The following is a 14,339-nucleotide window of genomic DNA, read 5'->3' on the forward strand; positions in this document are numbered from 1 at the left end:
GACCTCCCGTTGCTTTTATTGACTTTTTGTAAAGATGTCTTTATGATTAAAAGTTTTATATAGAACATGAGCGATTGCTGGAATTCATCCTTCCGGTTTGCTCATTATGCGCCAAGCCGGTGGAGCTTTCAAGTCCGTGCATCCATGATCCGGGAGTAACGGTGTGAAGTGGGATTACCTTCAACAATGACAAACCTTGAGTGGACTGTGTTTTAACTTTTCCCCTGTTCCATATTGTACATTATATTTTTGGAATGAAAATGAAAGGATTTGGATTAACAAAACACCAAAATGCTTAGGATGAAAGCGCCCATCACATAATACTGAGCTCTTCAGACCTAGTGACAAGTCCTCTTTAAAAGGGTTGTCCCATCTCAAGGATCCCATCTATACTGGCAGCTTATGTAAATTAAAGACTTTTCCTAAATATATTGCTTTAGAATTGCTGTTTTGTTTGCCTGCTATGTGAACTTATTCCTCCCATTGTTTACACCCGATTTCCATAGGACCTGTGAGATAGGACAAGTGACATCACTCACTAGCTCTGCAGGCAGGACCATCAGTGCGGCTAATTTCAGTCTGCTGATAAAGCAGTGTTATCTCTCTATGTAAGCACACAGATAACACAGAGTCCATTCTCTACATGCATGTGCATATTATATGAAAGAGGGGGCGGCGGGAGAAATGCAGGAAATGAGAAGAAGAGACAACAGGCAGACTGTTGAAACAGTGAGATGGGAAACCCTTTAAACTTTATTTACATAAAGATGTGTGCTGCCCTTTAACCAAGAGTTGAAAACACTTACCCTTTCATCATTGGATGCTCTGGCTGGCTCCTCCCTCTCGTCATCTAACATGGGCATTCGGGGCACAGTTAACCCATTCCAAGCTGCCAGTTTCAAGGGGCCCATTTTTTTAGCCTCTGTACGATTCCCTTTCTTTATTCCCTGTAGATATTAAAGATGCGATAAAGCAACTAAATAACTATTCTCATTAGATTATACATCTCACCACCACCCAATGAGGGATTCCAGGTCACGCTCTAATAGACACAGATATTTAAAGTGCCATTGTCTAATAACAGTAGCAGTCACAATTCTCCTGCTTTTCCATTGCCACAGCACAGTGCAAATGACAAGCGTATGACTTTTACCAAAAATGTTCTCCATATATTAATTTGTTCTTAGGCTCTGTGATGCATATTGGACATATAGTGTGACATATAATGTGGCAGTCAAGAAATCTATTACTATAGTCATGCATCTCTCGGCATTCTGTCTCTGCCAAGCAAGCGAATGCATTTAGTGAAACAGCTTTGGAAGTGAACAGAGTATAAGTTTACTCATCTTGCATTGATCATGAGCAGAGCTTATGCAAATCTCCACAGAAGTGTATGTAGGCAAAAAATTGATGCTGCTAAGGGAAGCCTTGCTGCAACCTAAAGTAACTTTTACTACACCCAATCTAAAAAGGAGCCCTATCTGTTTTGTACTTACCCCTGAGGGTGGTAGTCCTTCTACAATATCCTTCCTCCCAGACAGAACATCAGACACGGGTCTTTTCTTCACAGGTTCCTTCTTTGTTCGATAGCGCACAGTAACAGCTGTGAGGTCAGACTCCGACACTGAAGGAGGGATTGATCCATTGCTTCTCCTACTGGTCAAGTGTTCTCCAACAAACTGTACAGGGCTGACAGCAGTCATTCTCCGCTCCTTCTCTATCTCAGGTGGCTTGTGCTCATAGATATGGAGATGATTGACAGGCATTGAACTGTAGGGGTAGTTGGATTCTGACTCATCAGTGTAGGTCTCAATCACTGGTCGCAGTTGGGATCGATCATAGAGTGGTGTCTGGGAAACATTTCCACTGTTGTCTTCATCATTGTCCTCATCATCGTCCTCGCTGCTGTGGATTAGCATGGTGGCATCTGACAAAGACTTCTTGTGTCCATATCTCCCTCTCTCGTGGTCACCAATCTGCTCCTCTTTTGTCCGCTCAATGTAAACATTAGATTGTGAGTCAGTTGGCATGATTCTTTGAGATGCCACATTAGCTGCAGATGAAGACGTGGTCCTCTCTTTCACCCTCATACCCTCAAAGCTTTGGGTAATCCCTGCTATTTCAATGCTGTTCCTCTTTTGTAGTTGAGCATGACGGGCTGCAGTCAATGGCTCACTAACTTCCTGAAGGGAATGAGCCACCGGCAAACTGTCCTCCTGAAACATCTGTACAGAATGGTGGACACGTCTCGTGATTAAATCTGGATTACTACTACTTGTATGGTGACGGGTCAGATCAGGGGTGCTGTTGGCAGGCCGCGGGTATGGATAAGGAGGTGGAGGTCTGTAGACCTGAGTCTTCATAATATTGGAGGGTGTATAGTCCTGAGACTGAAGCTGGACATTGGTCAACTCAGGGACACTGACTGCTCCTACCACTGGGCGACGTTCTGCTTGATAAGGGTATGGTGTCTGGCTGTGGAAACTGTAGTTTAGATTAAAAGGATAGTGATGAGACTGGGGTGATGCAAACTGGGCATGCTCTCGGATTTCCGGTTGGCTGTAAACTAATGCGTCTGGTCTGCTGTAGGCATAAGAGTTACCAATGTTGAGGTTCCTCATTGAATGGCTTTGCCTGTCAGTATGCATTATACCCCTGTTCAGCTGTCTCATGACCGTCTCATAATCCGGGGTAGGACGATAGGAGGGTGGGATGAGGGCACTGTGCCGGTGAGAAGGGATGTACTCCTGCCTCATGATGTCACTGCCTGTGATGCTGGGATTGGATGACATAGGAGATGGCTGCATGTAGTGCTGCTGAGTGTTGAGAGAATTGGTGCTGTGAGCACTGTAGACGCTGCCGTTCCGGATTCTGCCATTGTAATCATGTGGGCTGCGGTCAAGGCTGGTCTGAGAGTGATAGTAATAACCGTTCTGATTGCTCACAAATACCGGTAGATTGTCTGTAAGAATCAAAACAAAGTTATTGAAGTATTAAAACAAAGGAGGGCACATTATTGGTGAATTCTGCGGCGGAAGCCAGATCCACATAAAAAAATCTGAAATCATTAAATGGACTTGTTTGATTGGACAGCAAGCTACTACTCTATGGGAACTGCAATCTGAGCACGGTCAAGGATCACTGTGAATGTTCTTTAACTGGCCAGACAACTTAGCCTCATTTAACAGGACATGTGGTTCTGAACCAAATTGTAATTGTATGGTCCCTGCCTGTTCCGGTCTCTACGCCAACCTCTGCTGAAGAGCAGGAGACGTACTCAGTTCAATTCTTTGCTTAGTGTTTTTTGTTGCACTGCGTGAACACTGCTCTAGCTCAGTAAATGAATTTCCACCACACCCGTCTCCTGCACCTTGTTCCTCTCTGTTCATCAAATGTTTAATTCTATCCTGGCCTGTGTGATTGACAGCCTGTCTACCAATCAAGCCTAGGGTGGGTCTTTGGCTTCCTATATACAGGCCATCAGCCCACACAGGCTGGCTAGTGAGACTCTGTCCAGTGACTTTGTCCCTGCTAAGCTCCTCTTCTGTTACTATTATATTACTGACCTCTGGCTTTCCCTATTGACTATTCTTTTGGATTTTGATTTGGTGCTGTGTTGCTCGATTGTTACTGTACGCTTGGCTAGCTGACCTCCTCTTGTATGGTTTGTCTTGTCTGCGTTCTATGTTGGCACACATACAGGAAAGGCCTGTCGGTCAGTTGCCACCTACTGCCTAGGATAGGACCGGCAAGCAGGAAGGGACAGTGGTGGAATTCAGCTTAGGACTCTCTGTCTCTTGTGCCCCTCCCCCCAGGGTTCACCAGCAGCTACTGGGAAATTGCTCCTATTGCAATTCCTTTACAGTAATGCACTGTATTTGAAAAAAAAAAAAAAAAAAATTTACTGTCTAAAGTTGCTCCCACTAGGAGCTCCCTTCTAGTTAATGTTTACTCCCTGTTACTAGGGAAGGTCCGTTCATAGATATCATAAAAAGCAAGACGGTTTTACATTGAGTGCAGGAAGGGTTGGGCTTTTTCCTACAGTGAATGGAGATAGGAGGATTCCACACAGTATTCTCAGCTTCTACACTACATAAACATTTCTCACAGGTCAAAGAGTATATTTATTTCTAAACAAATACTTGTGTTATCACTGATAATATATTAGTCATAAACTGTAAGCTTTCCTGCTGTGCTTAGGTCTCTCTTTCTGTGTCAGGAAGCTTTTTAGCTGCATCATAACCTGGATTTGAAGACCAGTCTCTCTGCATCTTTATACTATATTCACTCAGGATTTTCTCACCTATGTGTTTGCTATTTTAGTTACTCCTGGCAAAATTACATGTAAGGAAACCACTTCCTTCCGGTATTAGTAATGGATGGTGGGGCCAGACTGCTCTTTATTGTACCACCCCCAGCATCAGACAAAAATGCAAAATTTTCTGCAGCCATAATGGAACTATTTGCATCAGAAAAACGGATAGGAAATTATGTGTGAAGGCTGAGGAAATTTGGCACTGAACTGAGGCAAATTCCAGCTCTAAATCAGCCCCAAATTCTGCCTGAAACCAGTCTCCATTGGTTTCTAAGGAAGGCAAATGGTGAAAAAATAAGCTTTATGCTTAATCTTCAGGTGGATTCTGCCAGATAACTCTCTTTGGCATGAATGGAAGAAGGAAAAGTCTGCAGAATTGGATATAAAATTGGGTCAAAGGGAAACATTCTGCTTCAAATTCCTGAAGCTTAATTTTTCAGCTAGGAAAAATTCAGCTGTCTGAACCTCTATAAAGTCAGAACAGCCTACTCAGCAAGCCCTGCAGGTATTTCATCCAATACCATTACAGAGCAGCTCATGGTTTTAAAGAACTATAATACACAAATAGATTTTAACCGTTTTTAGACCCCCTTCTGTGTAACAACCATCAGAGCATGAATACCCCATAAAATAAAAGAAAGTCTGCTTACCCTGTGAGGAGGTGTAAGGTTCATTGTAGTGTCCGTTATAATGCATCTGGGGAGGGGGGATCATGTACGGCTGATGCTTTGGCTGCAAGATACACAACACAAACAAGACATGAACATAATTACTAAACTGCTATATGTTATCAATTCTACTACCATCCCCATAAACATTCATATAACAGAAGATCGCTCAGAAAGTGTGGAGGAGTGCCATCAATTACTGATCTAACTGCCTCCTTACCATAGAAATATATAAGAGATTGTCACAGATCTGCTGCCTGTCGCTGGTATCAATAAATATAGTAATATCATTACATTGTGATCTGACATCTGTGGGAGCCATACTACTATAGCAACAGCTAGTCTAACTACTAGGGTAAGTTCACATGGATTTTTTTGATCGGGGTTTTGAGGCCGTATTCACCTCCAAACCCTGACCAAAAAGACGGCTCCCATTGAAATCAATGGGAGCCGCTCAGGTCTTTTTTTTTTCCGGGAGCCGTTTTTTCCGGCTCCCGAAAAAAAGGAGCGAGATGCTCATTCAGGCCGAGTCGCCTCACGATTCGGCCTGAAGACACACTCTCCTCCGGACTAGGCCCATTCATTGGGCCTAATCCGGAGCACAGTGCATGGCTGGATGCCACTGCAGTGCACCAGTTTTCAGTCACGGCAACCCGTTTTTTGGATCAGAACCTGAGGCGGCCTCTGCCTCAGGTTCCGATCCAAAAACCCCATGTGAACTTACCCTTACTGCCAACGAGACTCAATCATGAATGAGAAATTGTCACAGCTCCACCCCGTTACTGATAGCATAGAATATAACTACTAGAATTATATTGTCATCAGTTGTGAAATTCTTATACTCCCGTAAGCAGCTGTAACTGCTTATAGCTAGACTATTTCCTGACTGAGGGGTTGTCAGAGCTCCACGAAGGTAAAGGGATCACTAAATATAATAGTAAAGTAATTACACTGTGATCAGACGTGGTATCTATACATCTTATACTGTATTTCATCTATTATTGCTAACATCCAGACCCTGTCATGATTAACAAGTTGTCACTGCCCCACCCCCTGTTACGGAGATTACAAAATTGTAACATTTTTCTGTTGTTTCATCTTGATCACTCAATAACGCAACAACTGGACAATGAACTCTGCAGACAGTCCTGGACGTGTGGTCTTACCAGTGACATTCTTGTTGATGACCGCCGCCGCACTGGATTTACTGCTTGAGTTTGCCTTGAATAATATAAATGACAATTATCATTCAAGTTATATACCAAGGATGTAAATATTCACAACTAGCAATAGCGAAGCTACAATGAAACTAATACATCATATAATACATAGACGACTTTTTGAAAAGGCAACTTTCCATGAAGTCTCCTCCAAATAGAAGTTAATATATATATATATATATATATCACTGCATTACGAGGTAGGTTGCCATTGATAGGGGTTATAACGGTGTGCACAAAGTCTACATAGATATACAGTGATGGAGATAGACCAATGTATGAGAGCTGGATGACGACTTCCGTTGGAACTGCAAACAGCAGCCCTACTGTCAGATGCAGACACCGTTTAGCCACGCAATACACACACAGGCGGGTTTAGGCAACTCCTTGCACATTGGCTGCTGTAAAACCTCAAGTGCCAGCATGCTGTGACTAGTAGCAGCTCTGGACAGAAGGAAAACCCTATGCTAGCTCTGCACCACTATGCAGCCATGTTATGACATGCGGATCATAAGCTTATAGCAGCTGCCACATGACACAAGAGGGCAGATCATGCAGCGCACAAGGCATGTACACAACAGGCTACAGGCGAGATCTCTCCAGCTCACCCTTTAGGAAGTAATGGACGGGACAGAATAGGAAAGCGTTGGAAGGAGAGAAGAGAGGAAAATTTCTGTAAAGAGTCCACAGGAGGGGGATCTGAGGAATCACTGCAGACAAACACAAGCAGTGGTCAATAGGAAATACACAGACAGTGCTGAAATACTGTGTGCTGATGGGGTTTTAATTATCCATTAGGTTGCTTGACCCTACTAAAGCTTCACTGCAAAACTGAATTAAATTAAAAAAAAAAAACTGAATTAAATATATAAGGCTTCACTGTTGGGTTGCAATTGATGAAGACACTGCATTTAGACATGGCTCAAATGATTAGGGTAAGTGGAACAAACTGCTCTGATTTGTAGGAATAGGGCAGGAAAACCATAATTACGGTGATTTACCAGCCTAGATAGTCGGAGAGTATTCATACATTGGCAAAGCTGGGTGAAAAACTATTAGGAATGATGGGTTTTATTGGTCGGCACACATCTTTCCCAGAGTTGGACAATTTTTGTTTGGTTTAGTCTGAGTCAAAAATAAGTCTTAAGGGTATGTTCACATAGCAAAATTTGTGGCTAATTTTGAGACTAATTCTGCATCCAAAATCCGCACCAATTTCTGGCCTGAATCTACATCTCATTGAATTCAATGTGAAGCAGAACCCTGAAAAAGATGATGGGAATCGCTCTGTGTCAGTTACGCCTATGACGGATGACAGCAACAGAGAATGGTACTATTTGAGACTGAATGTCTCAGTTTCTGATCAATTTCAATATCTCTGCTTGTTGTCAGTGAATGGGAAAATTACTGATTACATACAGAGGGCATCATGTCCTATAGCTGCTCACAGCTGAAGGTTTGATACAACATATCAATGTAGATAAGAGGTGGAATACATCTTTACCAAGATAAACAGCTGCTCTCTGCAGAACACTGGAAAGTTTCCGTTCTCACACAAAATATCATCAGATGTTCCACTCCCATCATGAACTGTTAAACTCTGGGTCAGATTCATGAAAAGTGTAAAAACAGAGTAAAGAAGAAATACACTTCAAGTGAATGGAGCGGAGCTGCAACACCCTGCACAGTCACCAGTATGTAGATGGCATGGAGTGTAGTCACCAAAGAGCACACAGTACTTGCACAAGTACCACTACCCTAAACCCATAAAGAATGTGAACCATAAAAAACCCCATCATGACAAGAGACAATACAATACATTGTAAGGCGATGTTCACATCTGTACCGGAGTCTCCGTTGCAGTGTCAACCTGAGAATTGGTTTCAGTTGTGAAAGTCAATGGAATCAGTCAGGCTCCATGTGTTATTAATATTTTAGCGGTCTGCCTCTCCATTTTTCTGGTCCTTAAAAGAACCAAAACAGCAGAGATACAATGCTACTGTGAATCTCATGTACCAAACTCTCAGATGTGTAAACTATTAGATCTTTTTCTTCCTGCTAGCAGATATCTTCAAAGTTGTTAGAATTTTATTTTCCACCCAAAGTTGCAGAAAAAAAATGCAGGTTGAAGTGTCTAACGGAATAAGGTAAGCATGTATAGCCCCTCAAATAAAATGAAAGAATCAAAATCAGGTATTTTACACTTGAGCACATTACACAGAACCAGGTATCACATCAATGTATTACACAGAACCAGGTATCACATCAGTACATTACACAGAACCTGATATCACATCAGTATATTACACAGAACCAGGTATCACATCAGTACATTACACAGAACCAGGTATCACATCAGTATATTACACAGAACCAGGTATCATATCAGTATATTACACAGAACCGGGTATCACATCAGTATATTACGCAGAACCAGGTATCACATCACATCAAATCAAATCAAAAAGCTTTTTTGGCACGTCCGAATAGGTATTTGGCATTGCCAAAGCTAGTAAAGTGGGCGGTGTGTGTGTGTGTGTGGGGGGGAGTTGGATTCGGGTGGGTGAGTGGTGGGTATGAGTGGTGGGTATGGGGGGTGGTTTGGGTTATAACAGTCCATGGAGTCTCAATGTATTACACAGAACCAGGTATCACATCAGTACATTACACAGAACCAGGTATCACATCAGTACATTACACAGAACCAGGTATCACATCAGTACATTACACAGAACCAGGTATCACATCAGTACATTACACAGAACCAGGTATCACATCAGTACATTACACAGAACCAGGTATCACATTAGTACATTACACAGAACCAGGTATCACATCAGTACATTACACAGAACCAGGTATCACATCAGTACATTACACAGAACCAGGTATCACATCAGTACATTACACAGAACCAGGTATCACATCAGTACATTACACAGAACCAGGTATCACATTAGTACATTACACAGAACCAGGTATCACATCAGTACATTACACAGAACCAGGTATCACATCAGTACATTACACAGAACCAGGTATCACATCAGTACATTACACAGAACCAGGTATCACATCAGTACATTACACAGAACCAGGTATCACATCAGTACATTACACAGAACCAGGTATCACATTAGTACATTACACAGAACCAGGTATCACATCAGTACATTACACAGAACCAGGTATCACATCAATATATTACACAGAACCAGATATCACATCAGTATATTACACAGAACCAGATATCACATCAGCACACTACACAGAACCAGGTATCACATCAATATACTATACACAGAACCAGGTATTACATCAGTATGGCGTGATACCTGGTCCAAATTATGAGATTGTCCTGTAAAAGTGGGAGCGTTGGCATGTATCCATTGACTATGACATGGGCTCTCTGCTCTAATGTTAGTTACTTTCCCCCCCAATGTCACTTGCAAGTCTCCAGCATGCTGCAGTCCAGTAGTTCATTTTGGTCTCACTATTGTATATAACCCGATGTGTTGTCTTTTCAAAAGGGGCCACCACTGAAAAATTTATTAAAAGTGGACTTTGGTTGCATAAGTTTAGCATCTCCTTATAGAGAGGTAGGTTCCTTAGAGTATAATAGAAAAATGACAAATAAAAAAAAGGCCTTTATAGAGGGGGTCTTTTTTAAGATATGGTCTTCTGGAGAAGTTTTGTCTGTGTTTACTAAACCGTAATGGTGACAGTAAGGACAATAAAGAAGGAGTTATGAGAGGTCAGCTGGATATTGGCAGCAGCTGTGGCAAGTGCAAAGGACAGATGTACCAAGAGAAGCCTCATTATATGGAGGGCACTGGAAACAGAAGAACATGTGTGATGGGACAGGTGGACCACACTTACACAGCTCAGTGACAATGGTCCTCTGTCTTCATGTATGTAAACAGCAGTGGTGGCAAAGACAAGGATACAGAGGAACAGCTGATGGAGGAGAAGGCTCACAGAAGACTCTCACCCAGAATACAAATGGCACTACATAACAAAACTTTACAAGTCCTCCTCCCCCCACTCTCCAAAGGACAACCACATCCACCATACACTAGGTATCCATGATAGTCCTGTACCACTATAACTAATGTAACACAAGCTTCTCCCGACCCGAAAGAACTGGTAAAAGAAAGAAAGTGTGCGGTATACACTCACCGGCCACTTTATTAGGTACACCATGCTAGTAACGGGTTGGACCCCCTTTTGCCTTCAGAACTGCCTCAATTCTTCGTGGCATAGATTCAACAAGGTGCTGGAAGCATTCCTCAGAGATTTTGGTCCATATTGACATGATGGCATCACACAGTTGCCGCAGATTTGTCGGCTGCACATCCATGATGCGAATCTCCCGTTCCACCACATCCCAAAGATGCTCTATTGGATTGAGATCTGGTGACTGTGGAGGCCATTGGAGTACAGTGAACTCATTGTCATGTTCAAGAAACCAGTCTGAGATGATTCCAGCTTTATGACATGGCGCATTATCCTGCTGAAAGTAGCCATCAGATGTTGGGTACATTGTGGTCATAAAGGGATGGACATGGTCAGCAACAATACTCAGGTAGGCTTTGGCGTTGCAACGATGCTCAATTGGTACCAAGGGGCCCAAAGAGTGCCAAGAAAATATTCCCCACACCATGACACCACCACCACCAGCCTGAACCGTTGATACAAGGCAGGATGGATCCATGCTTTCATGTTGTTGACGCCAAATTCTGACCCTACCATCCGAATGTCGCAGCAGAAATCGAGACTCATCAGACCAGGCAACGTTTTTCCAATCTTCAATTGTCCAATTTCGATGAGCTTGTGCAAATTGTAGCCTCAGTTTCCTGTTCTTAGCTGAAAGGAGTGGCACCCGGTGTGGTCTTCTGCTGCTGTAGCCCATCTGCCTCAAAGTTCGACGTACTGTGCATTCAGAGATGCTCTTCTGGCTACCTTGGTTGTAACGGGTGGCTATTTGAGTCACTGTTGCCTTTCTATCAGCTCGAACCAGTCTGGCCATTCTCCTCTGACCTCTGGCATCAACAACGCATTTCCGTCCACAGAACTGCCACTCACTGGATGTTTTTTCTTTTTCGGACCATTCTCTGTAAACCCTAGAGATGGTTGTGCGTGAAAATCCCAGTAGATCAGCAGTTTCTGAAATACTCAGACCAGCCCTTCTGGCACCAACAACCATGCCACGTTCAAAGGCACTCAAATCACCTTTCTTCCCCCATACTGATGCTCGGTTTGAACTGCAGGAGATTGTCTTGACCATGTCTACATGCCTAAATGCACTGAGTTGCCGCCATGTGATTGACTGATTAGAAATTAAGTGTTAACGAGCAGTTGGACAGGTGTACCTAATAAAGTGGCCGGTGAGTGTATTATCTTTGTAATGTGCTTGATAAATTGGAAGGGTCGATCAAATGTCTACTCACAGGTTGCAGTTCATTCTGTAAAACTTGTGCCTGGCAGCACACATTCTCCACACATATTTGGCAGTTTCCATGTCCTCCTAAAAGAACAAAGCAGGAAAGGTTATACAAAAATAAAACAGACAATTCACCAGCAACTATGACCAAGTCACACGTCATCTAAATGATGAGCCGCAGTGATCCTTCTACAGTATAATGCCCCTGATGTGTTATCTATCACAGTTTTTCTACTTACTCTAAGGTACATCCTGTATTATAATCCAGAGCAGCAATCACTAATCTGCTGGTGGGAGTCACACTAAACATACATTACTAATATTAGTAATCCCAATTTACAATTTATAAATTATACACCAGAGCTCAAAGATGAGGAGGGAAACGCCACCACATAAATGAGGCGTGCCCTCCACTGGACTGTGCACCTAGGGGGATATGTACACTAGCTCGTAGCTGGTATACCTTTTCAATATCATTTACACCAACGAGATGGAATACATGTTGTCCCAGTCACACAGACCAGTGGTCACATCATCATATATGAGGCTCATTCTCCGATGGCTCCTGGGCTATGCCAGTCTTCAAACATCTTAGTGAGTTCTGAATGACTTTCACAAACTATAGGGTTTGGACACATGCGGATGGAGATCAATCCCCATGCTTCATTACAACTTGTAAGAAGAATCTTGGACTACTTCGGTTTTAAAGTCCTAACTTTATCAGCCTGCAAAGATATCTACATTACACAGTTTGAATCAAATTATATTTTACTTTATGTTGTCATTCACACTGCATTGCATTAAACGTTTTAAAAAATTCAAATTAAATTCAGCAGAATAGGGACTGCAGCTCTGGATTATAATACACACTGCAGCTAATGTATGTACACAGTGACTGCACCAGCAGAATAGGGAGTGCAGCTCTGGATTATAATACACACTGCAACTAATGTATGTACACAGTGACTGCACCAGCAGAATAGGGATTGCAGCTCTGGAGTATAACAAAGTATGTAATTCAAGATCAGTACATGAAGAAAATGTAATGTATGTACACCATAACTGATCCACCAGAATACTGTGTGAAGCTCTGTAAAAACTTGTACAGCTACTCTTATGATCATAGAGTAAATAAATTTGTGAAACATACTTGGAGTTCAGAGGTGACATTTAACACTAGAAGTCCCAGAGAGGGGTCATTTAACATTTCTACCATTGCTTCAAATGGGAGCTCGAAATGTCTGGGACTTCTAGTGTTAATAAATGCTATCTTAAAAAATAGACTAAACATTGATCAAAAGAAGCATCAATAGTATGTGTAAGATGTGAGGTCTTCAACACAAGAGTAATGTCTCAAGAACAAACTAAACATGGGACAATGGCTCGCTTCTCCTAAACCCCCATTGTCATCTCTGTATGGAAATACTTACAGTCTGGAACTGGACTGTCTCTTCTTTACTGGCCACCTCCAGAGTAAAAAATGATTTGTTGTGGGACATGTTCGTGATGTCCAACCACCTGCAGAGAAACCAATCCAACATAAGGGGTCAGGGGCATAAGTAGCAGTGCAGGCCTTCAACTCTGGGCACAGAGATCATATGGGAAAAGCAGGGGGCACACACATTCTGATAGAGGTTCTCTCTGGTTAACAGAAAATAAGACTGAAGGTAATAATGCAAAACAAAGCTGCTGGACACTTACCTGAAAATTACAGCCGATCTGCTATTTTTGTGCCTCACAAAGATCCCATTCAGGCAAGCACCTATGGAGAGATCAGCACCTTGGCTGTCCTGGGAGTAAGAGGGTGATCTTTAGTCAGGAATTTGTAATAACCCAGATCAACACTTATACAGTATATTTCACAATTCACATCAAATAAAAATGAATTTTGGAAATCCATTACAGCTTTTGAGTACAGTCTAACTTTAGTATATGGCATGCATTTCATAGGAGCTCCCACACGCACAACTACTGGTAACAGGAAGCCAGGCAAATTGTGAAAGCAGCTTTGGATGTGACTGGAGTAAAAGGCAGAATTTAACTTTATTACCAAGTTAAATTATATTACAAAGTGACAATTTTTTTCTGTTATTGTTCAGTAGGGATTACCCAGGGAGTAATAAAGCCTACCAGTGTATTCCATGAACTGGTTAGGCTTTATTGTACACAGTTCATTACTTTGGTGGAGGGCTGCAGTAGAGACCAGAACTCTGGCTCCCATTTCCCCTGCAGCCTTGCCATCTATGGGTCACATGATCAATTCCATTCCACTGAATAGAGCTGAGGCCAGAATCTGTGGGGTTGGTAGTATCAAAGACTCACAAAGGATGCCGGGAAAATTGGGGATTCAGAGAGTCCTCTGCAAACGTTATAAATGGGGCTCTGGGTTGTACATTAGTAATACAGCTTAACTAGTGCATGGAATGCATTAATAAACCATTTTACTATCCAGATAACCCCTTTATTATCTCAATACAAAGGCTCAACAAATGAAACAAATTGTTTAAAAAAAAACAAAAAACATACACACACTCACGACAGTATCCTTACATTGGATTCTCAAATGCAATAAAATGCACCCTATTCCTAACAAAGATGACAAGGTGGAATGACGCTGGTGGAGAAAGGAGTTTACAGACTACTGATAATCCAGGAATAGAAACAGACGAGTCTGACAACTGCTGCTGTAACAC

At 42.3% G+C, this 14,339-nt stretch overlaps 1 protein-coding gene across 2 annotated transcripts in view; it reads right to left on the bottom strand.

The window, feature by feature from the left end:
- Window positions 1-14,339, bottom strand: part of PTPN21 (protein tyrosine phosphatase non-receptor type 21) — a 38,910-nt gene that overhangs the window by 8,741 nt on the left and 15,830 nt on the right. Inside the window, exons 8-15 of one of the 2 annotated variants that reach the window (XM_075282368.1) lie at window positions 13,348-13,436; window positions 13,077-13,164; window positions 11,654-11,730; window positions 6,812-6,913; window positions 6,150-6,204; window positions 4,966-5,047; window positions 1,497-2,962; window positions 807-947 (exon numbers count right to left, since the gene is read on the bottom strand). In XM_075282368.1, the coding sequence (XP_075138469.1) occupies window positions 807-947; window positions 1,497-2,962; window positions 4,966-5,047; window positions 6,150-6,204; window positions 6,812-6,913; window positions 11,654-11,730; window positions 13,077-13,164; window positions 13,348-13,436 (2,100 nt within the window). The remainder of the gene's footprint in view (window positions 1-806; window positions 948-1,496; window positions 2,963-4,965; window positions 5,048-6,149; window positions 6,205-6,811; window positions 6,914-11,653; window positions 11,731-13,076; window positions 13,165-13,347; window positions 13,437-14,339) is intronic. The other variant, XM_075282369.1, reaches the window with a different exon arrangement.

This window comes from Leptodactylus fuscus, chromosome 7 (genome assembly GCF_031893055.1).
Source record: "Leptodactylus fuscus isolate aLepFus1 chromosome 7, aLepFus1.hap2, whole genome shotgun sequence".
NCBI lineage: Eukaryota > Metazoa > Chordata > Amphibia > Anura > Leptodactylidae > Leptodactylus > Leptodactylus fuscus.